The sequence below is a fragment of the Pezoporus occidentalis genome, unplaced genomic scaffold (assembly GCF_034315485.1).
Source record: "Pezoporus occidentalis ecotype Australia unplaced genomic scaffold, CSIRO_AGI_Poc_V1 ctg116, whole genome shotgun sequence".
Lineage (NCBI taxonomy): Eukaryota > Metazoa > Chordata > Aves > Psittaciformes > Psittacidae > Pezoporus > Pezoporus occidentalis.
This window is the reverse complement of record NW_026912951.1, coordinates 1,871,035-1,893,386: the sequence shown is the minus strand read 5'-3', so window position 1 is coordinate 1,893,386 and position 22,352 is coordinate 1,871,035. Positions and strand designations below refer to the sequence as shown.

The 22,352-nt window shown below is 45.2% G+C and overlaps 1 protein-coding gene and 1 long non-coding RNA gene across 15 annotated transcripts in view; both read right to left on the bottom strand.

Moving 5' to 3' along the window:
* The window catches only part of CAMK2G (calcium/calmodulin dependent protein kinase II gamma), a 123,530-nt gene extending 122,535 nt beyond the window's left edge, over window positions 1-995 (bottom strand). For 3 of the 14 annotated variants that reach the window (XM_062639567.1, XM_062639583.1, XM_062639558.1), the window contains exon 1: window positions 748-994. In XM_062639567.1, the coding sequence (XP_062495551.1) occupies window positions 748-812 (65 nt within the window). In that variant the 5' untranslated portion in view covers window positions 813-994. Of the gene's footprint in view, window positions 1-747 lie in introns of all 14 variants that reach the window. The other 11 variants (XM_062639643.1, XM_062639664.1, XM_062639633.1 and 8 more) reach the window with 7 other exon arrangements.
* Window positions 996-4,559: 3,564 nt separating this feature from the next.
* Window positions 4,560-17,298, bottom strand: LOC134174454 (uncharacterized). The gene is made up of 3 exons (XR_009968657.1): window positions 16,218-17,298; window positions 5,761-5,848; window positions 4,560-4,936 (listed from the first exon to the last, which is right to left on the bottom strand). It is a non-coding gene; the product is annotated as an uncharacterized LOC134174454 (long non-coding RNA).
* Window positions 17,299-22,352: the final 5,054 nt, after the last annotated feature.

Genomic DNA, 22,352 nt, shown 5'->3' with positions numbered 1-22,352 from the left:
GGCCCGAGCTCAGCGACACACAGCTGCAGCAGTGTGGGGAGGGACGGGGACACCGGGCTGGAGGGAAGAGATGCAGCAGAGCCCAGCCGTTGGTGCAGGGAGGGAGGGAGGGGGAGAACAGCAGCACCCGGGAAAGCACTGTCCCCACATCCTACCCCGGCCATTGCTATGCCGCTTTCCTGTCCCGCGGGGTGCCCCTGCAAAGCCCCGTCCTAGGGTGCAGCAGCAGGTCTGCCAATGCAGAGACAAGTGCGGAGAGAGGGAGGGAAGGAGAGAGAGGGAGAAGAGCAGTGCAGCAGCACCTGGTCCTTTCACAGGGACAAGGAAGTGGGGACTGAAGCATCGCAGAGTGGCGGTAAGAGTGTTGTGTCCCAGCACAGAAACAGTTGAAGGGAACTGCAGTGTGCAGCAGGGAGACGGTGTGGGGAAGAGAACGCGGCAGCCTGGTCCTGAGAAGGGCAAGGGGGAAAGAGGGAAAGTCCTGGGCTGCAACAGGAGCGCGCAGTCCGAGGCCGGCTGCGGGGACAACCCATGCCGCGGCGGGGACGACCCCGGGACGCAGAAACACCTTTCCTTCCAGCGGCGGTGCCGCGGGGTCGGAGAGCGGGATTACAAAGCTACAGCTAATCCTCCTCCGGCTCCCGGCAGAGCCGGGTGGCCGGCACAGGGCTCCCCGGCAGCGCCGGCGGGTCCCGGGGCCGGGGCGAGCGGCGGGGCGCGGCGCGGGGCGCGCAGAGGGCTCCGTACTTGCCAAGCTCCTCGTAGAGCTGGTACTCGTCGGTGAAGCGGGTGCACGTTGCCGTGGTGGCCATGTTCGGGCTGCGGGAGGCTCAGCGCCGCTGGGGCATGGGGCAGGGCGGCCGGGACGGGCCGGGCGGGCGCGCTGCTCGGCGGCCTCCCTCCTGGCTCGCTGGGGCGGCGCGGGCTTCCCCCGCGCCCGGCTCGGCGCTCCCCACTCCGCCGTGCACAGTCACCGCTCGCCGGGGAGGGGAAGGAGGCTGAGCCTGGCCAGCACCGCGAGAACTGGCTCGGAGACACCCCGCGCCGGCCCCCTCCCTCCGCCGGCCCCGGCCCGCCGCGGGGTGTGACCGCCGGGGGCGCTCCCGGGGCTCCCGCAGCGCCGCCGCTAACGCCGCCGCCAGCGCGGGCGGCTGCAGCCGGGGCGCGGCCGCCTCCCCCCGCTTGCCGGAGCGGGCACTGCAGTCAGCGGCCCCGCGCACAGGGGGAGGGAAGGGAAGGGGCAGACTGCGGCGGGCTCGGGCTCGGCCCCGTTCCCGCTCGCTGCGCTCCGGCTGGCAGCCTGCAGACCCGGCAGGGGAGCCCCGGCCAAGCGCACCCGCGGGTGTTTCTCTTAACTCCCCCCGGGGGGAGGCGCCGGGCCGAGGCCGCAGCACCCAGGGCCGAGAAAGCCGCGGCCGGATAAACTTCGTGCGTGCAGCGCGGGGGGGCCGCCGCCCTCTCCCGGGCGCACGTCAGCTGGGCTGATGCCGGGCGACCCGTTCCCTGCCTGCCGCGGCCCTGCAGGCACTGACTGCCCGGTGTCGTGCTTCGGCCGGCGGAGCAGCCGGTGGCGCGGGGAGGAAGAGGCAGGTCGCGTCTGCTGCCGACCGCAACCAGAAGCCACCGCCCGCGCAGGGACCCGCCGCTCGGCGTTTCCCCCCCGCCGGAGCGGGGAGCAGAGCCCCGCGTCCTGCTCCCCATGATCCGCCTCGGGTCGCGCCAGGCGCGCTTCCAGGCCTCCCGAGCCTGGGGGTGCATGTGGGAGTCCCCAAGGAAATGAACCATCTGGTGCAGAGGTAGAGCCGAAACACGCCAAGTGCCTTGAAACTAACTAACGAACGAGACAGGGCATTCTCACACACGTATGGTTTATGGTGATGGGACTTGGACGCAGCAGGCAAACAAATGATCGGTCTCCAGCTGCAAAAGAAAACAAACCAGCCTCTGTTCTGCCTCTAATAGCACACCATCTGAGAGCGCTGTCTGCAGGGCCTTTATAAACAAGTTTATTTTCACCTTTTACTTAAGCGAGTCTGTCTCTGTCTGAACAATTGCCAAATCTGCTTAATATGCAGATTTATATAGGGCAGCCACGGATCCAGCCAGGGAGGGAAGGGCTGCTCTGGCCTCTCCTGCACGACTGGGAGCACAAGCTGTGCTGAGAATATACAGAGAGACAGATAAGTGTACCATAAGCCAGGAACAGTATCAAACTGATCCGAAAATGAAAAGTGCTGTACCATGTATTCCTGCTTTATGACTAGCCTACAAAAGCATCACGTTATTCAATCACATAAAAAGCAGTGACAGCAGCCACCAACATATCACATACACACACACACACACACACACACACCCCCTATCCCCAGGTTAAATACAGCCAGACCAGTGCTGCAAAGTCTACACCTCAGTGATGCAGTAGGCAAAAATTCACCCAGCCTCTGCTGAAAGTAGATACCAAAAGTAGGGCAACATAACAGTAGCATTACAACAAAGCAATACTTCTAGAAGGTGATTATGAAACAACAGCATTCTGCATCTTACACTGTGCCAGCATTTAAACCTGGAAATCTGCTGACCCAGCAGAATTCAGAGAACCAACAAATGATCTACCCAACAGGTGCTGATCAGTGAACCTGCCTCCTGCCCAGCTAAAACTGCTCCAACAGCCTTAATCAGCAGTCCACCAGTTTCTCTAACAACTAGAAGAGCTGCAGCCAAGGAGGAAAGCAGTCCTTACCCCACGGTCCTTACTTGGGGCACTGTCTAGTAACAGACTCCTGTGGGAGATGTGGTGGTGGCTAATACTGCTGATAAGCAACCTTCAGTGCACTTTTACTGTCCAAAATTACATTGGATGTTCTTCACACAGGAAAAGTGAGGTGCTAAGTTTCTGTTGTGGTTACACTAGGTGATGTGGTCAAGATACATGCAACCCAGGCCCCTATGGTAGAACATACGGAGCAACTGGAACAGGATTCTGCTCCACTCTTTGTTCCTGGACACAAAAACTGAGGATGGATGTGCAAGACCAGATTTTAGCACACTGTGCTGAATGAGCAGCCAGAGGGAAAGAATCTAACTTTTATGCATTCGTCCCGTGTAACTACAAACCAAGCAAAGATGATGAAGATGGTAAGGGGTATAAGCTACAACAAAGAAATACAGCAACAGGAGAGGTTTACCTGAAGCTACATATTAAACTGAGTGAGAATCTGCAGTTGAAAATCATTTTAACTAGACCTGAGGACTGTTTCATGCCCTAGGCAAAGCACCCCATGATATTTAAGTAGCCCTGATTGCAGTGAACTCATAAAATACATAAGGAACATAAAAAAAAAGCGGGGGGGGGGGGGAGACAGAAGAGGAGTCTCTCATCTTCAAGTGTTACAAGGAAAAGTGAGGTCTGGAAATCAGAAGGGAAACAGAGAAGCAAGCGTAGAAAGAAAAGCTAACCATGTGTTATGCATAGCAAGTGCTACAGAAACAGACTGCTAACCGAGAAACTTGTGTTAAGCAAGAAGTGAGATATAAATTGAGTGACAGACTTGATTAAACCAAGTATTGAGTGGGAGACTAAATTATGGGAGTAGAGTTTTCAACAGGAATGTAGACAAAATGAAGCAGGAGGAGGGGTGGCAATATGGGTAAGAGAGTATTGTGTCAACAGAAAGAAGTATTGATGTTCTGGCTGACATAGCAGTCTACTTGTACTGAGGGTAAAACTGCAAACAGAGTGAATCTTGAATGGTCCCTGGTCAGAATAATATTGTAGGGACCAGAAAATATCTGAAGAGTAAGAAATGGGTTTGAGAGAGCACTAGTAATGGAAGATTCAGCTAATGATCAGTGAGTGAAATTCTGACCTCACTTATGCAGGATGGAAATCAGGAAATAACACCTTCCTTTTAGTATTAGCCAGGTGCAGATTTCACGTTAGCAGAGTAGCAGTTGTGGTCTCCATCTTTTGAAGTAGCATAGATTGGTTTATACAGTACACGGAACTGTCAGGGATCTGCGAGGGATTAATCTGATTTTCATAACTGAAGCTGAGTAAGAAGCACCAAAGAAGGTAAGTAAAATGCAAAGCATTTAATGCAAAGCCCATGGGTGTAAATGGACATTTCCTCTGATGTTAATGGACTTTGGATCAGGCCCCATCTGTCCATGGAGCCTAAGGTCAACTTTGGCATGTTGAAGAATGTCTGTGGGAAGACAATAACACAAAGCTTTGGTCTTTAAGGAAGCTGAGTAAAGGACTAGAAAATGAATTCACAGAAACTAACTAGAGCTCAACCCACTGTGGAAAATGGGAAGGACACTGGAGAGCCTGCACCACAGGGTCTTTCCAGCAAGGCTGAGCAAACCAAAGGGCAGTATCAGTGAGCTAAGTGGAGCAGCGCTGGTTGGCACCAGGTATGAAGAGAATATGTCAGCAAAAAAATAACCCAGGAAGGGCAAGGATGGGCGGAGTTAGAAATCAGTCTGGAAGAGTGAAGACAAGAAGCAAAAAAGAAATAAGCAACAAATGAAATAAGTAGGCATATTTTTCTGCTATTACCTTGAGGTCCCACAAAGAAGCAAGTAATTTTATTCTCTATGCTTCTGCTGTCCATTCTGTTTATAAATCAGATAAATCAGGTTCCTTTAATGTGCCTGGTTGTTCTTGTCCTTTTCCCAAACTGAGGTTCACTTGTTACCTCTGAAAAATCATGATTCAAATGAGCCTAAGTGGATTTGTAGGTGTAGCTGATAAAAACAAAGTAGCATGCATAGAAGGAAGGTTGGAAGGACAGGAGCTGTTTAGTAAGTGAATATAAAATTTATATTTGAAATAAACGTTAAGGCTTCTGGAGAGAAGCAAACATTAAATTACCCTATTAGTACAGACTATTCAGCCATCCATCTAATTTAGTGTCTTGTCTTCAGTAGTGACCTATTCCAGACGACAAATGTGAGGGAGGGGAAACAGGAGGGGATGAAAGGAAGAGAGAGAAGGAGAAGGGAAAGGAATCGAAAAGGCCCATAGAGATACGTATAACTGTAACCCACATGCATCCTGTGTACTGCTCAATTAGAGAGTAGACTTCCTTCTGGCCCCAAACTGATGATCAAAATGTGCCCTGAAGCACAAGGGTTGGTAGCCCTTGTAATTTTGATCCTAGCTTGTGTCAGTGCACATGCTATTCTGCTTCATGTCAATGCTTAATCCTTTTTGATACTTACTAAGCTACCAAGTCAATAATATCCCATGGCACTGAGTGTCGCATGTTAATTATATGGCTCATAAAACATATAACCTGATATCATTGCAAATTTGTTCTATTTTAGTAGCACTGAGCACTCTCTCCTGTTAAGAGACAGAGCCAGTAGATATGTCCAAATGGCCAGCCCTGTTCTATACATCTCCCCTCTTCAGAGCTGTGGGTCAGTGCCCCCAGGGCAGTTCAAACACAGGAGGGGTTAGCTTTGGTCTGGCAGGGTCTTGGTGCCTGGGTAGGCCCTGGGTGCCCAGCTGGTGGCCTGCCTGGTTCCCCAGCTCCCACAGTGACTCATGGGGACACACACCATTCACTGGGATCTTTGTGAGCCACTTAGGCAGGAGGCATTTTCCTCTCAGCTTGAAGTACTTGTGATGTTGAGTGTCAGAAGTGCAGGTTAGGTTCCCAACTAGGAAAGGGGAGCATTTGGTACACATTCAGCTCATTTAGCTGCCATAAGCTCCCTCCACAGTGTCTTTTCTCTGGAGCCTTAACCTACCTTTACTGAGGGATTAATACCAGGTTTATTGACCAATTTCACAGCCTGTTCTGGATTTCTGCACAAATAAACATGGTACAGACAGAGCCTGGTGGAAGATAAAACATGGACAGTCTTGAAGAGCTGAGTACTTCACCTGCAGACCCTGAATTTACATTTCTTATCTCATGAAAATCCAAGTCCCTCCAATATTAGCCCGAGCTCTAGGTTAGAAACCGAGAGCTCCAGAAAAGTAGCCTTTCCAAGCCTCTTCTTTGAAGCTTTCTTTGCTAGAGGGACACCACCAAACAGTTTCTGAACGCTGAGCTGCAATGTCTACTCACTGCTGGCTTAACTGAGCAGTTCCAGAAGATATTTATGCTTTTGTCATATCTAAACTATCCTTTGAAATGTATCAGTAAGGCCCTATGGAAAACACCAGCAGGGAATCTATAGCAATATTAATAGTACTGCTTTCAAAGAATTTCAAGTTTTCACTCCTATCTTCTTAAAAGTGGCTGATGTCAATGGTTAATCAGGTGGAGAGCAGAGTTTCCCACCATTTATATGGCAACAAGGTCAGGTTCCATGAGTTCCCCTAATAATTAGCTATTAACAGTAACTGGTATGTTGAAACCACCCTCAGATGAGCTTAGCCTCACAAGGTTTCATGTCTATTGCCTCCCTTGGTGGATGGATGACAGAGAAGCAGATTTTTTTGCTTCACCAGACCAAGTGAACAGCTCTGTGTGTCCAATGCCAAGTGTAGCTTAATACTGTCTTTAGGTGGCTCCACTGTCATCAAAGGGTTACCGTGTGGCTATGTGATAGAGGGCACACCTTGAACGTTCATTTGAATATGGCCATTGTGGTGGAATGTCCAGGGGCTATTTTAAGATTCACACTGTTTGTTTAAACAAGATGGCATGACTCAATGACTGTTAGGTAAAGGGTGAACACAGATTTCTTCCTACATCCCACGTATCTCCATCAACTTAAAATACTGTGTGGCATTATACATACACTGTACTGAATGGTATTGATTACTGAATGAAGATTGAAAACTAATACCACATCCTGGGGTGAAAGTCTCCCTCGTTTTTAAAATCAGATCTCTGTCAGGGGAAGGCTTATACCACAAAAAAGATGGCAAATGAACAGTCCTCATGAGCTGAATGCTGTCTTTCACAGTGTTAGTAAGAATATGAACAAGCAACTCCCTCATTGCTGTGGGCCACCCATAACCAAAAGGAATGAGAAATGAGCAGTTTGGTTGCTGTGGATCAGTCATTGCCATCTATTGCTACTGCTAAAATAAAAAAAGATCTGCATTTCGTGCCAGCTACAACTAATTTTTTTTTTTTTTTTTGCATTTTAAAATGGAGCACCGATCACTGGGAAAACCTCCAATTTAACTCTCACCACCAAAGTCATCACAACATTTCACCATTACTAGCTCTGTTTGAATTCAACTCAAATGAAAGATAAACTTCATCTATTCTCACACTATCCATCTTCCAATTCCTTCCTCTTGTCATCTCAGTTGAATTTATGTCACAGTCCTTGGGGAGATACTAAACTTTTTCAATTAAGCCCTCAGTTAGGTCTTGTTGTAAAAGCCTGGATTGTTGTCCTAGTATAAGAGTGCTAGACACCAAACCTACAGTAAAATGTATGCAGACACTTGAGATTGCAAAGAGACCAAACCATTCCCTTGGAGCATCTGGCATCATACAGAATCTTGAAAGATCAGTCTCAAACTGCAGGCTCTTCAGAACAAGACATCTGTCTGGTCTTGTTTGGTAAAATACTGTGCATGTCTAGTAGCAAGTGATGCAGTTTGAACTGCATCAGTTTTCAAATCATAACACCCTACCAATTAAACATCAAACCAAGACCAGGGGCTAATGCTGTCACAAAAAGAGAAAGCTTTTTAAAATATATAGGTCTTTGCTTTCTTCTAACTTAAACGTAACTTAAGAGCATTCCATAAGGCTTGAATATTTTCGTCAAACTTGCAGTTCTGGATTTTGAAAAGAAGCACCCTGTGCTCCTTGCCCAGGTGGGAGTGCAGCATAATGATAGGCAGAATCATCCAGCACTGGGATTCTCGATTGTTTTTCTCCTGAGAGATTATGCTGAATGTGGGAGACCTCACAAGCAATGTTTAACCATCACAGCCTCCTGGACCACTGTAAACCAGGAAGTAGTATACTTCATCATCACAAATATCACTGTGGTAATTGGCATGAACTGGCCCCCCTGGCAGTCTCAGGAAGTCAGCATTTAGAGAGCCTGTGCTTTCCTGTCATCAGCAGAAGTCCTTTCAATTTAGGACTAAGGCAGGAAGGGTGTATTTTCACTAACAACGTCCATGGTACAAGTACAAAGTAGTAGATGCAGAAGCAGTCAGTCTCTGAAGTACTTCACCATCACTTTCAACAGCACTAAACTCTCAAATACCACCTGTTAGCAGAAAACACTGGTTTTCATTTTTTCATCTCTGAATCCTCTTGGTCCAGTGCCTCATCTCCTCAGTTTAAACAGTAACTGTTTAAACATGACCTTGACATTTTTAAAGGAGCCTGTAAAACTTCTCTGCTGTAAAACAGCCAGATTAACATTTATGCATAGTTAAAAAAAATAAGCACTTTAACCAAAATTGCCTGAATGTTTATGTGAGACAAGAGATGGCTCACAGGACTCTTCAAAGAACATTGGCAGCAATTTCCCACCCTGAGTAAAATAAATTAACACACACATCCTGTTTAACATCAAAAGAAAATCTGGCTCCAAGGAACAATCCAAAGGAGAGGGCCTGTGAGTGTTTACAAACACAGCCTGAGCCAGCAAGCACAGAAAGTGGGTATTCGGGAACCACAGTCAAGCCTTCACCCAGTAGCTGGACTCTCCATTTTCTCCAGGGCTGTGTTGCCTGCATGTGACAGAGAGAACACACAGTGAGAAAGACAGGCCTGACTTCTCAGCCAGAGCACTGGTAAAACAGCAATTTACAGTCCCCATTAACAACCACAAAACCTGTGGGAATAAGTGAAGTAAATCATGTTTTACAATGAGAGAAATGAGGCAGAGAGCAGGATGGTGACTCTCTCATAACCTCGTGGGAGTGAAGCCACCACGGAAAGGCAGATTTCAGGTTGCTCCCCCAACATGAACAGGTACAGACGCTTTCCTATTGATCTTGATTCTGGGTGAAGGCAATGCAGTGATGCCACTCTGATTAAATGTACAGCTCTCACTAGATTTCTCCCCAAAACTGTGCCTTCAGCATGGAGTGCCATTCACAATTAAAAACTCACTAAACCTTTATTAGGCTCCTGCGACACTTTTCTGTGGAGTGGCTGCGAATGTTACTGCTCTAGAAAGTTGCCTTCTTCTGAGGGTACTTTGTTCCTTGTATCTTGTTAATAAAAATAAAACACAAAAGAAAAAATGATCGTTCTTGACAGGTTAAAAAAATTACACCCAAGATCTGTCAGTTTGGGTTGGGATCCCCATTAAGAATCTACCACTGTGAGTCTGCAGTGACAGACTTCCTGCCTTTGAAGGGTAGGAGGCAAATACACCTGATTGTGTGGAAACTCAAATATTTGCACATTCAGAAGCCCTCAGAGTTTCTAGAGGAACTTCTATACTGCAGCAGAGGGTATTACTTCTGTTTTTAATGACCTTCTGTTACATTCAAAAAGAACCAGAGAAAAATACATCACAGCAATAGAATAAGATGCTGGCTTGCGGCTGTTTGTTTTCTGGATATCTGCAAATCACAGAAGTGCTTGCTAATGCACAAAGCAGAACTGTATTTCTGGTCACACAGATGTGGATAAGGTGACTCATGCTGAGGTGTGCATGTGTACATGCAACTGAATGGTGCATAGCCTATGCTTATATAGGTATTACAGTCCCTTAAATGGGAACAAAAGCAGAGAGATACCATAAACTGTTAAAGGAAAGCTGAAAGATGTTTTTACATATATATTCCAAGACCAAAAAAAAAAAAAAAAGTCAGAATGTGTAAAGGCCAAGGATCCAGAGACAATGGGGAGGAACTGACTTAAAGTGAACTCCCTACAAGCAAAGAAGGATAGGCTAGTGGGTGCGTAAGAGAAAGAGCAACAAAGCATTTTATGTTTACATGAGAAAATAAATGCTGTCGAGACAATTATGGGCCAAACTTCATTTAGCTTCTGGCTCTGAGTGAGTTTGGACTTTGCACTCTGTGATCCCACACAGCTGTAGCACTGGGCTGTCATTCTCAAAGGAAGAGTGAGCTTCCCGTAGGAATCACACCTGCTGGCTGTAAATAAAATCCACAGAACTAACATCTGTCTCAGCTTTGGCATCTGTCTCCCTCCTAGGCAGGCACGGCGGTAGGTGAAAGCACAGTCTGGACTATCCCTGACTCCACTGGATAGCCCCCAAGTCCAGGGCTTGGGTGGTGTCAGCCCAGGAGGAGGGGTAACTCCTTTGACAAATGAATGATGCCAGCTGAGGACTTGAAAATCCTATTCCTAGCTCACACTTCCCATTGGCAAGGGAGAACAGAGGAGTTAAAAATTTACCTGTATTGCATGTAGTGAACAAGAAATACCATTACAGACTGAAAACAGTTTTACAGACACACACAACATTTGGAGCTCCTGTGTGATTAAATTTCTCTTCCTTTGAGAATACGGCATGGCAGCATTTTTTTTTATCAACAACTTAGACATTCTCTAAACCTAAATATTGCCTACTTATTTCAATCTGTATCTTCATCCTTTTGTCTAGAGAGTACAATCCTCTTGTTCCCTTGGAATTGTATGCACTTCTTGGTAACAGAAAGAGTTTCTTTAGCATTTTCTAAAGCATATTTACCAAGACTGATATCACAAATGTGGCTGACTAGATCGTCTGGTTTGGGGGCACATATGGCCTTCGGGAATGATGCTTGTAGGAACCCATCCCCCTGTGAGTCCATCCGTCACAAATGAGAGGGAAAAGGAGCACTCCCGAGTTCTTGATCTGTAAAGTCCATCCTGTAATGTATATGGGAAGTTTTGTAATAGTAGAGATTTAAGAAGCAGCAGGGAAAAATACGCAAGCTACGTACAGTGGGAACAGATGTGTGACATCTGAGTGGAAGGTGAGAAAGAGGAAAAGTTTCAGTGACTACAGGAATAGTGCTACTACTACTGACTCAAAAGGAAAAAAAAGAGGTGTCCATTATGGGAGAAATAGCAATCCATTCCTATTTTATCTATGCTATCCATTTAACATTTATAAAACAAGCATCAGTATGGCAAGATCTCAAGTCCTACGACAGCAGTGAAAAGGGAACGTCATCAGGAGACCACAAAACCATGAAAGACAGTCCAAACCAAATGGCTTCAGGTTTCTTCATTAACAGTCAAAAGATGTTAGTAGAGAGGTGCGCCTCAGCTGAGCTGCGTGCTGCACTGGTTGAGTTCTGGTCATCCGGCAGGTGTTTGCGATGCTCAGACATCCTCAAGAAAGCATCTCTGAGAGACACCTCGCGGCAGCAGCTGCCCTCTCCCTGCAGAGCCGCTGCCAAGACTCGCTGTGAAGGTACCTCACCTGCAGCCCGGGCTAGGGCTGCCTGACTGGACACACACCTCCATCCCAGCTGTGAGGACGCCAGCTGCCAGCATCTCTAGGCTGTCCAAGGATTAAAACCACACCACAGCAGTCATCTTAGACTTTAATCTTGTGGTTTAGTTAGCTAAGAGAACGCTTCCAGTTTAAGGGGTTAGGAATTACCCACGTTTCAAAACTGCATTTCTTCCAGACATCTTCAGCTATGTGTCTGTGTGTCCTGCTCTTGACATTAAGACTTCTGCTTTTGTTCTCATCTGGAGAACTCTTCTCTGGCTACTTATTTGCACAGGTCAGCACGTATTTCCATAGTGATGTAAAACAATAAAATTAAGTAATGAGACTTGGAATAACAAGCCATGCCTGGACTTCATTACGTAGGCGGAACTCCTAATCAAGGCAAAATACTATTTAGAGAAAGGACTCAGAAGAAATGGATCTCTCCCTTTTCTGTGTCATTTACCTCAATGGAGAAAGCAGAAACCATCATTTAAATTCAGTTTACTAGGTTTAAAGAGATTTTTGGCACTTAAGAAATTATCTCTAACACTCAGTAATTTTTTTTTACTATTTAAAGGAGAATTGACAGATACCTGTGAATATATTTGAGGAAAATACTTGATTTATACAACATAGCCAAGTACATGTTTTTAAAGCTAATTTCTAAGAATCTATTTAAAACAGTCTTTTAATACTACATATGGCAAGGAGAGGGGAAGACACAAGAGAAAATGTGGAAGTGTACCCCATGATCCCAGTATTATTTCCTGAAAGTTGCTGCAGATTTAGCATCTGGCTGGGCTAGTTATGAGGTACTCATTTCTTTTGTGCCCATCTCAGAAAGCTCCTGCTGCAAAACATTCCTGAGCACGAAGATGTACCCCAACAAACCAACCAACCTACCTTAATTACTAATTTCTTGTGTTTTTCAGGAAATAATGATGCTATACTGTGTTTGTACCACTGTTCACTCTAACAGAAGAGGAATCAGAGACCCAAACCCAGAGCTTTCAGCACCCAGGAGAGGTGAATTAAGTGAATTGAGGTTTTCCAGGCTGAAGGTGCCATTTGCTTCTGCCATGTGTCACACTACAGGCAGCAGAACCTCTAACCACTGGTTTTAGCAGTTTGCCTAGACAACCTTTACTGAAAGCCCAACATCCATGAAGGGCAAACCTCTATATGGTCCTTCCACATAGCTCTCTACTGGGAGAGGATAATAAGGGAAAAATCAACATGCCTATGTGTTGAGAAGAAAAAAGAACACTCCAAAGATGTCTACAGTAAAAAGGGACAAAACTCTGGGAACTGGAGGCAGGGGAGAGGGAAAAGCATTTACTTAATTACTCAAGTAATGGCCTCACTGTTAATGACTACAGGAGATGTAAAGAGCCAGACTAGATCCGAGGGGAAAGTAGCTCCAGCCTAAGAGTTGTTCCTGAAACAAACAGCACGCAGTTTGCGCTTGAGAAATAAAGCTGAGCGAGGTTACTGTGATTACACGAGCACACACTGCCCCCAGGAGGCAACATCCCATACTTTCCCACTCCTGTTGCTTCTTTCTGCTGCTTCTCTTTCACCTGCACTAACATTTATCGCTGATAAATGGCAAGTGATGGCTCGTGGGGAAAAAAATCCAAGCTTCATGTATGAAGTGATGGACTCTGAGCTGATCATTATTGTGTGCAACAAGGATAACCAAATATATGGAACACCACTCTAACAGAAAAGATGAAGTAAACTGGGACACTTCAGGTTAGAAAGGAATGAAAGTGATGTGAAACCCGTATATAAAACAAGGGGATTCAGAGGAAGAAAGACAAGAAAACAACTGTAATAAAGGCCATAAACAGCTAGTCCTGGTACTTTCCCCTGGAATTCACCAAGCCAGATAGCTTTAAATTTGCTAGGTGACTACCAGTGTAATAGGTCTTGGAACAACAGGGTGACATGGCTCTTCAGAGTACCTCACATCCCTCCTGCCACCCTGTGCTTCCTAAAAGTACACTGGGGACAGTGCTACCTATAGAAACCCACTTGCTACTGAGTGGCTTGGCCTGACCCCCACCAACTTGTACGCAGCACCCACCACCATTCCTACCCCACAGCCTGAGCTTTGGGGTATGAAAGGCACATGGACTGGGCAGAACTGAGCTGGTTCTGCTCAGTTCTTCAGGAGCAGAACTCCTGAAGGAGCTGGGTAAGATCTCATGATGCCAACCAGGGCTCTGAATGCTCCCTTCAGCTGTCAGCTTGGCCTGTGCAAACTGATGACAACCCACAGCAGAGGTATGTAGCCCTTGAGACAATCAAGGGAACCCATCCTAAGATATCAAAGTGGCTACCACCTTCAGAGCGATTTTTTGTACGATCTGTTGCTCGGTTTGAATATCGATGTATTCTTTTCCTCTGAAGCCTTGAAAGAGCTTTAAAACCGTTTTCAAGCTTCCCCTCTTCAGAACACACACATATCTGCAGTAATGCAATCCCCTTTACCATTTCCTAACAGGCTTAAAATGTTAAATTCTGGTCCCACAAGACACTTTGCTGTAAACAGGCCTCAGTGATTTCATAAATCCACTGTTCAGTAATAGCACAAGCAGCACTATTGGAACAGGAGAGTGATCCAGAGGGATGTCTGACGTATGTGAGAATGACCAGTGCGAGAAGCCCAACAGCAAGTACCTTCCATACTCCTGGAAGAGTGATGGAAACACTTGGATGCGAGTGCGAAACCTGCGTGGTATCATCAGACAGTAGCGTAACGCGGTGGAGAAAGGGAATGCTCGGGACAGGGCTGTGCCGCTCGGAGGCCGCCAGAGGGCGCCCCGTAGCCTGCCCGCATGGGGGAAGGCGCGGCCCAGGCTCTGTGTGTCTGCCTGTGGGTCCCTCTGCTGCTCAGGAGTGGGCAAAGACACAGCAGGAGGTACTTTTACGGGTAAAGCGTTCACAATCTCAGGGGACAGAGACTTTTTTTGAGCGGCACTTTCTGCCCTCATCAGTCTATGAAATGTTACTGAAAGGTTTTAAGGACAGAACCTGTTCCGACTCGGGCAAATACTTACACTGACAGAAACATTTAAATATGACTGATGCTGGGCTTATGCGCGCTGTACAAATTACACTGGTTTGGTTTTTCTGCTTTCCTAATAGCAGCTCAAGACTCCTGTAAATCTAAAACACAGGCTCTGCCCCAATTAATCCCCAGGCACAGACCACAGGGCAGCTGATGAGAACTCAACTCCTGGCCGCCCCCAGAAGGCTGCTATGCCTTTGGATTCTACCAGGATGTGGGTCTTGCCTACCTTGGGTAAATCACAGCTCTTCACAGTCTAATTCCTGCAGTGCCTCTGTGAGTAATCAACACAGTCAATAAAAACCAGCAATCTCTTGCAAGGTAATCACAAACTCAACAAGAAGGAGGAGCTGGTCAAAGAGCAAAGGGGTAACACAGCATGAGACATGCCACATTTCTGTTCATGTAACGTGGGCTGCGAGGGTTCATCATTCGGGAAGAGTTATTTTCAAATAAAGGACTTGTTTGTGAACTAAGGCACCTTGTAAGGGTCGTGACAAGTAAGACAAAGCCAACACCATCAGACAATTTACATTCGTAAATATGGGCCTGGAGCTGTCACATTTTCAGTTGCTGGCTCCACCATGGCCTCAGACAGGCCCTACACTTCTTGCCTCTATATCTTTATTGGAAAGATGATGATAGCGCTTACTTCTATAAATCACATACAGGGCTATGACTGACAACTGGTATATAAAGAATGAAATCTTGTTAACAGTCACTGGAGTTATGCCAACTAACAACCCTGCAAATTCATTCTGTTCTTGCTGTGGGTGTATTCATTTAGCTAATGAATATCAGTGTGTGGGATTAAGCAGACAAACCTGTAGCCAGTGAGAATGAATGCTATGCAGGGTGTGCATCCCTCTCAGCAATCCGTGATTAATACTTGGTTCTACCAGAGTTTATGATTTTCACAAACTCCAGAATAATAAGCCCCAGTTTTCTCAGGGGACTGATTTTTCCTAAATTCAATACTCTGGAGGTTGTGGCTCCCAGGTGGCTTACAAAGGACAAACAAAAAACTGGGAGGAAAATCACTTCTGCTGTGTTGAACCTCGATGTGTATCCCCATTGCAAACAGGAGGAGGGGCTGTTGTTTGCAGTTTAGAGTTCCCAGGACTGTTTGCCACCGCCAAGGGAAATGTTTACTACAGCTGTAGTATGTTACGGGCTGTTGATTTTAACTGCCTTTCAAAATGTGGAAACAACTGTGATATTTGGGAGAGACAGGCGAGCTGCACTAATAAGCTCTGTTCTGCAGCAGACCTGCTTCACACTTTGTCATGAAGACTTGCTTCTCTTTTTTGCCAATAGCCTGGGAGTAGGGAAGGAAAGGAAGGCTCTTAGGCATGACCTACACAGCCAAAGAAGTGAGCATGATTATCTTGAAGCTGCATCAACAGAGGCCTATGATGTCCTTTTTTATAAGATCCTACAGTAAAAGCAGCTAGCTGTAGCTGCAGAGCTATGGAGCTACTACATTAAGCCTTATTGTGAGTAAAAGCAACACTGAACATCAGATATGGCAGATATTCAGTGCAACTGAGAGCTGTCTTGGGATGTAGTGGCTTATGCTTGTGTTAGAAATAGGTAGCCAGAAATGCACCTTGGTTGAGGGCTCAGAGGAGTCCCTCAAATCTTTGGGAACACTCCAGTTCCAGACTCATGTCCATCTGGAGGTTGTTCCCAAAAGGTTTCAGTCCCTGGTCCCAGCTGGTGATGTATGAAGGAAATTCATTGCTTCCTTCCACTAGGTAATTGGTATTCTGGGATTTTGACTCACCTAAAAGTGGATTGGAGGTGCAGTGTGGGTGCTGGTTACAGCTGGGTGCTCTTGAGTGATGGGAAATGGTGCAATTTGCTTCATCCAGTCCCTTGGAATCCAGTGCGTAGGCTTCTTCCTGAGGCTTGTGTAGAGTGTCAGCCCCAAATGTGAAGTGTGTTTCTCACTAGCAAGAGATGAGCCAAATGAGAATAACATGTCAGAGGGTTATGAAGCTTTGCCTCAGCAAAGCTGTACTGCACGGACCCCACAGCCAGCTTTTTATTTCAGCTGTGAGCACACCTAACACTAAAACTGGAAAAAAACATCAGCAAGGCAACCAGTGGAAACTGGCAGATTCAAAGAGCAATGCAGCAAAGCTACTGCTCTCATCCTGATGCTCCCAGATGCTCTACAATAAAACTGGATGCAAACATGATTTTCAGTCATGGATCTGAGTTTCCATCCCTCCACAGGAGCTAAGCGTGACTTCTCTGTATGCAAGTTGCTTAGCTCAAACTGCTGCACCAGAAGTTACATGTCTGTTTGGGAGTATGAGTGGATCACAAGCACAGACTGATGCTCAGAAATGCTTGAGTTCCCAGTAATTTCAAAGCAAGCTGTGGATGCTCAGCATCTCTGGGGAAAAGGAAAAACAAAACCCACAATAAAAAAAAATCAGTCTGCTTCCATGTGCCAAATACTAATTGTTGGCAGACTGACCTCACGCATGCTGGCTCACCTCTTGTTTGACCTCTCCGAGACCTGTTTTCCTCCTCTGGATTATGTAAATAATGATAGCCTTCCTTGTAATTTGGTTGAATAATACCATGTAGATACTAGATATAATTAATTGCTGTCCTCCTCACACATCAGGAATAGGCAAATCATTAATTTCACCATATCTAAAGATTTGGCTTTTGAACTGTTTTGATAAATAAGTTGTACTGAAAAAAACCCAGACAATTGCAGTTACATACCTTGCTGAAATTACAGCCAAAGCCATAGCCTTACTGACATGAACATTGTCTGTGAATGAACAAGCACTTTGGATTTCTTTGCATAAACAACTAAACAACTAGACACAGGTCTGAACAAACAGATGAGTGAATGCCAGCCACCTTCATCACCCAGTCCCAGGTGCCAATGCAGCACCGAACTCTGCAAGTTCTACCTGCTAGTGCCCTGCATGCACCTCCCCTGCCCCAGGGTTTAGCTGCCTGTGCTCCAGGTCTGGGCTGATAGTGCTTGGCTGTCAGCTGGGCTCAGATTGGGAAACTAGGACCTGCCTTGCTTTTGCTCAGGAGTGGTGCTGCAGCTGAGACCCGTGGTCTCAGTCCTTGTCCAGGCTGTGCTGAGGGGAGGCATTTTCCAGTCTCGTACCTCCCTGCCCCACTGGTCTCCTGGCCTGATCTTAGATGTGCCACGATGGGTTCACCTGTTAGCTGGGCTCTTGGCTGAGACTGGTTGCCCTCACTGTGTCTGTCCTGCTTGCTGTGCTGCTCAACTGCAGATCAGAGATGCAAGAAAAAGCTTTCCCGATTAATATTTTAGCTTGGACAAACAAATAAATTTGACTGGTTTGGCTGAGCTGAACCCCTTCGATGCCTGTGATGACCTAGTTTAAACTTTATTGTGAACTGATCCAAAGATTTGTGTTTAGATGGAAAGTTTTCCCAGAAACTCTGCCCTTACAAGGCAGCTGCCTAGCTGATTCTCACAAATGAACCGACTGTGCCTGGGACATGCACAACAGAACTTCATGTGATCTAAAATGGAGAATGCTGAGTGCTTTCAGCACACGTGCACACCACCAGCTCCTTGCTGCACACAGCTAGCTGGCATGCTGCAGAGGTCTGTAGAGGTGTAGTGTGTACAACCCCTGACTCACTCAGACAGTCCAAGTCAGTCTGAAGCAAACCTGCCTTGCCCTGGTAGGGCCCAGGGTAATACACACATCATCTTGGCATCTGGGCTGTGCTGGCGTGCCTTTGCTAATGCAGATGGAGCAATGCTAACGAACACCAACCAACATTCACCTTGTGTCATGCAACTCCAGTTAAGCACACTCAGAACAGAAAGCAAAGTTGTAACTCGCTGTCGTAGGCAATGCATTATATACTATCTAAAGAAGAAAAGACAGGTAGAAAATCCTCTCCACTGGCTCAGTAAGGAGATACTTGTTGTCACTATACTGCATTAAGGTAAGATTCAAAACAAACCTACTACCAGCTACCCATTTAGGTGTAGACACTTAGAAATGTTACTTCACTTAGCTTGTACTTTCTGAGGGAAGGCACTGGGTCCTCTGCTTGTCTTGTGTTTGTAATTAGCATAACAGGGCTTTGAACTATAACCAGTATTCCCACAGCGATTCAATAGCTGAGGCATTTAAGAGATGCCAGAAAATTGCCCAGTGCGACTGGCAGATAACCCCACTGATTGTCACAGGACAAAGACAGTAACTTTTAACAACCTTGACAGAAAGGTAGAGGTAAAATGGTAGGATAGAAATGCATTATTTCAGGCCCATTTGTACATGTAGTATGCAAAATAACCTCAGCCATTGCATGATGACTGATTGCTGAGGTTGTCCATATTGTTAGTTTTGCTTTGATTTAATAATTTTCTATATTTATACTTTTATAACACATATTGTTGTTTCTGAGGCCAAACATTTTTTTTTTCCAGTGTCTTCTTTAACCAGTCATAGTTGAATGATGTGACCTATTAAAAACGGATTTCACTGCATGGGGTATTTCCATTATGTCTTCAGCCTGTGCCTAATAGCACTGTTTTGCTTACTATAAAATATTTTGGTTTCCTTGAAGAAGTCCAGTGACAGAGATGAAAACAAAGATTACATTATCCAAACACAGATGCTCAAAAGCAAACATACGAGGACCTTGTATAAGGATTCTTAGAAAAATAATTCCTTAATTTGCTAGAGAATAAACATTAAGGATATCTGATGAAGGGGACATGCTAACCCTCACATTTTGTTCCTGGTTATTGAAGGAAGCCACTTCATAAAATGCTGTTTCTTAAAACGACCGATGTTCTCTGTGAAGCAGCGTCAGGCTTTTTGCCTCATTTCATAATTTGGGAAGGTGCTCTAGACCAATAGCTGTGATTATCAGAGAACTTCTTCCAGCCCAAACATATTCACAAGTCAACACTGTCTGTACAGTGTGTTCCAGGGGTTCCCCTAAGTGACATTTCTTGCATAAATAGCTTCTGCCATGTAAATGCCAATGGAGATGTACATCTTTTCCATCCAGTTGTCTTTGTGACGTAAATAAGTCTTCAAATCTCTTCTACTCATTTGGTGCAAGCTCCCTATGAACTCATCTATGCATACTCTTGCTTACTGCTTTTTGTTTCCTTGGATTCTCTGGTCTTGCCTCTGTATTTTTCAGCTTTTTGTCTGAGTAACACTCCATACAGAGTTAGCAGATCCACCAGCTATGTGCAGAGGAAGGAAGCAAACCTCCTTGCAGCCTTTAACTGTACATTAGACCTAAAGGCCTCTCCAAGGAGGTGAAGCTGAAGGTGACATGGCACATGAACAGAGTTCAGCTGGGGAAAAGATCTTTAGCTCAGCAGACGTGCACTTGTTAAGCCTGACAGACAGCTAACATTTCTGACTAATAACAGAATTTGTAGGTTTTAAGGTGTTCATTCAGAGAATTAATTTGAACGTATTTGAATAGATTTGTTTGGCACTGAAAATAATGTCCCTACAAAACATCACAAGAACCATAAGAACAGACAGACCTTAAATTAGTGGGCTGGACTTTTTAAATAACCTCCCAGTAATGAAGGTGCTTACAGGCAATGTGTGAGTCAGCAGCAGAGCTTGTACTAAAACTTAGCTTTGCAGCTCATGAACCAAGGGTCCCTCCAAGGCATTAAACTGGCTTCTACAGTAAAGCAGCTTATGTGTGTTTTCAGGGTGAGAAAGGATATTGGAAAGTTTGCTGATCACCTAACTTCCAGTTATCAGCCACGTCAAAAGGCAGGATGAAAAACTGGGTAGATCAAATACTTTTATCTATGATGACACTCCTAAAAGCACACAAAACACATAACTGTCTTAACAGATTCTGTAATGGACTGGAACTCTTGTTATCCAGGTAACTTGAGGAGGTGTGTTATTTATAACTAGGTATCTGTGAATTTCCCACTTGATCAAAAGCAACTTTTTTATTAGCTCCTCAGAATTCCTTCATTCTTGTCTTAGCCTGAAGAAAAGGAAAACCCCACACTGACACATGAGAGAGCAGGAAAATAGGCACAACAGAAAGCACAGCATTGCTTAACAAATTGGGAAAGGAAAGAGAATATGTATCTCATAGCTTCTTGTTTACTAGGTCTTTCCTCCAACACTACTTAGAGAGTGCATACTTGTCCTGCTTTTTCAATTCTCAGGCACCAAGAAAACAAGAAGCAGATTCAAGCAGGAAGCAGAGGAAGGTAATTTTTAATGTTCACTCTAAGTTTGCGAATAGGATCCATGTCCCCATGTTTTGTCGAACTGTAAGTTAAATTGTCGCTTACAGGTATAAGCTAACATTATATAAACCAGATTTAAAGTGACTGAATCCATTTACACTTGAACCTGCAGCAGCTTCTGTAATTGAGTTCAGCATAGCCTTGAATTGGTCAGGCAGTTGGACTAGATGATTGTTGTAGGTCCCTTCCAAGTGAAATATAATATCCCATTCCGTTCCGCTAAACTAACTGTGCCTTTCTGCTTACCGATCTTTTCCAATACAGACATCCCATGGTAAAGGAGAGCATCACAAATGTAAAATGATTGAACACAGTGAAGATGTTCTTTGCATACACATGGCCTAAGGCACTTTCTGCCTTAGGAAAGAAAAAGAGAACTGAAAAATACCTGGCAATTCCTTACTCATTAAAGAATGTCAATGACTCATTTATTTTAAGAGTATGATCCAAAGATAGTTCATCAAATAGGTAGGCATTCCTTCTCAAAGGCTGATATGGTATGAAAAATTACTTAATCACATCACAGTTGTTTCTGAATGTAACTGTTTTTTCAGCAGCCCATAACCTTTCCTAAGTTCTATAGGCTCATGCTGACCCTTACCACAAATGCGAGGCCTGAGAATGAGTGTAAGGGTAAATTAATTAGGTAAATAAAGTTGCAAGTAGCTGATCAGTCGAACACAGAGATTGTGGTTTCTTTACAGTCATTTACTAAGCCATTGTCAGGAATGCAATATCATATAGCTTGTGAATCAGAACTGTTAGACACGTTCACCTTTACACTGACAGTGCATAGTTCACCTGTGCACTGACAGTGCATAAAGGTGCTAGCCTGCAGCCAGAGTTTCTCAGGGTCTGCAAAATAAAAGGAATCATTCCTTGCTTTTCTCATTAGGGATATCCTTCCTGCTGAAATTTCAACTTCAGACACATTAAAGCACGAAGAGCGCTGAAGTGTCAAAGTCCCGTGTCCTTACAATTCTATTATCAGTTTCCAGGAATAGATTTGTATTAAATTGTCTGCACTACTGATATTCTTCCCAGCAGAGTAGAAGGTGGTAGTTGACCTGGTCTTCTAGTTGTTTTCCATCCACAGAGCAGATTGAGAGCTCCAAATATAGTTGGCGCATTACTAGGTATTCAGCATATTATGATATACTGCTACTCTATATTCATGAAGTCTCAAACAGAAGAATGTACTTGTAATACACCTCTGTCTTCCCATCTGCAACAAACTAGCTCCTTGAAGATTGAACACTACCTAAGGAAGGAAGGAGATTAGCCATCCTGTAAAGGAAGCCTTTATTCAGCAATAAATACAATGAAGGAAAGTAAGATCATCCTGTTGGAAAGCAGTGTGAAAGGAAACATGGAACCATTTCTTCCTAAAACCACACACTCACCTTGCTATTCATTCTCAGGGCAAGTCTTTAGCTGCAGCTGCTAAGTCACATTATAGGGTGAGATCAACTCCTACTGTTGCCTACGGAACTCATGTGAAAACTTGATAGGAAACAAACTGAACTCAGGCCATTTGAAAAGTCTGGAGAGAGTTTCCAAAGATGCACTTGCATTTTGATGCTTTTCTCCCAGCTGTACTCATCCCATAGACCACAGAAACCTACGCAGGCAAGGTAAGAC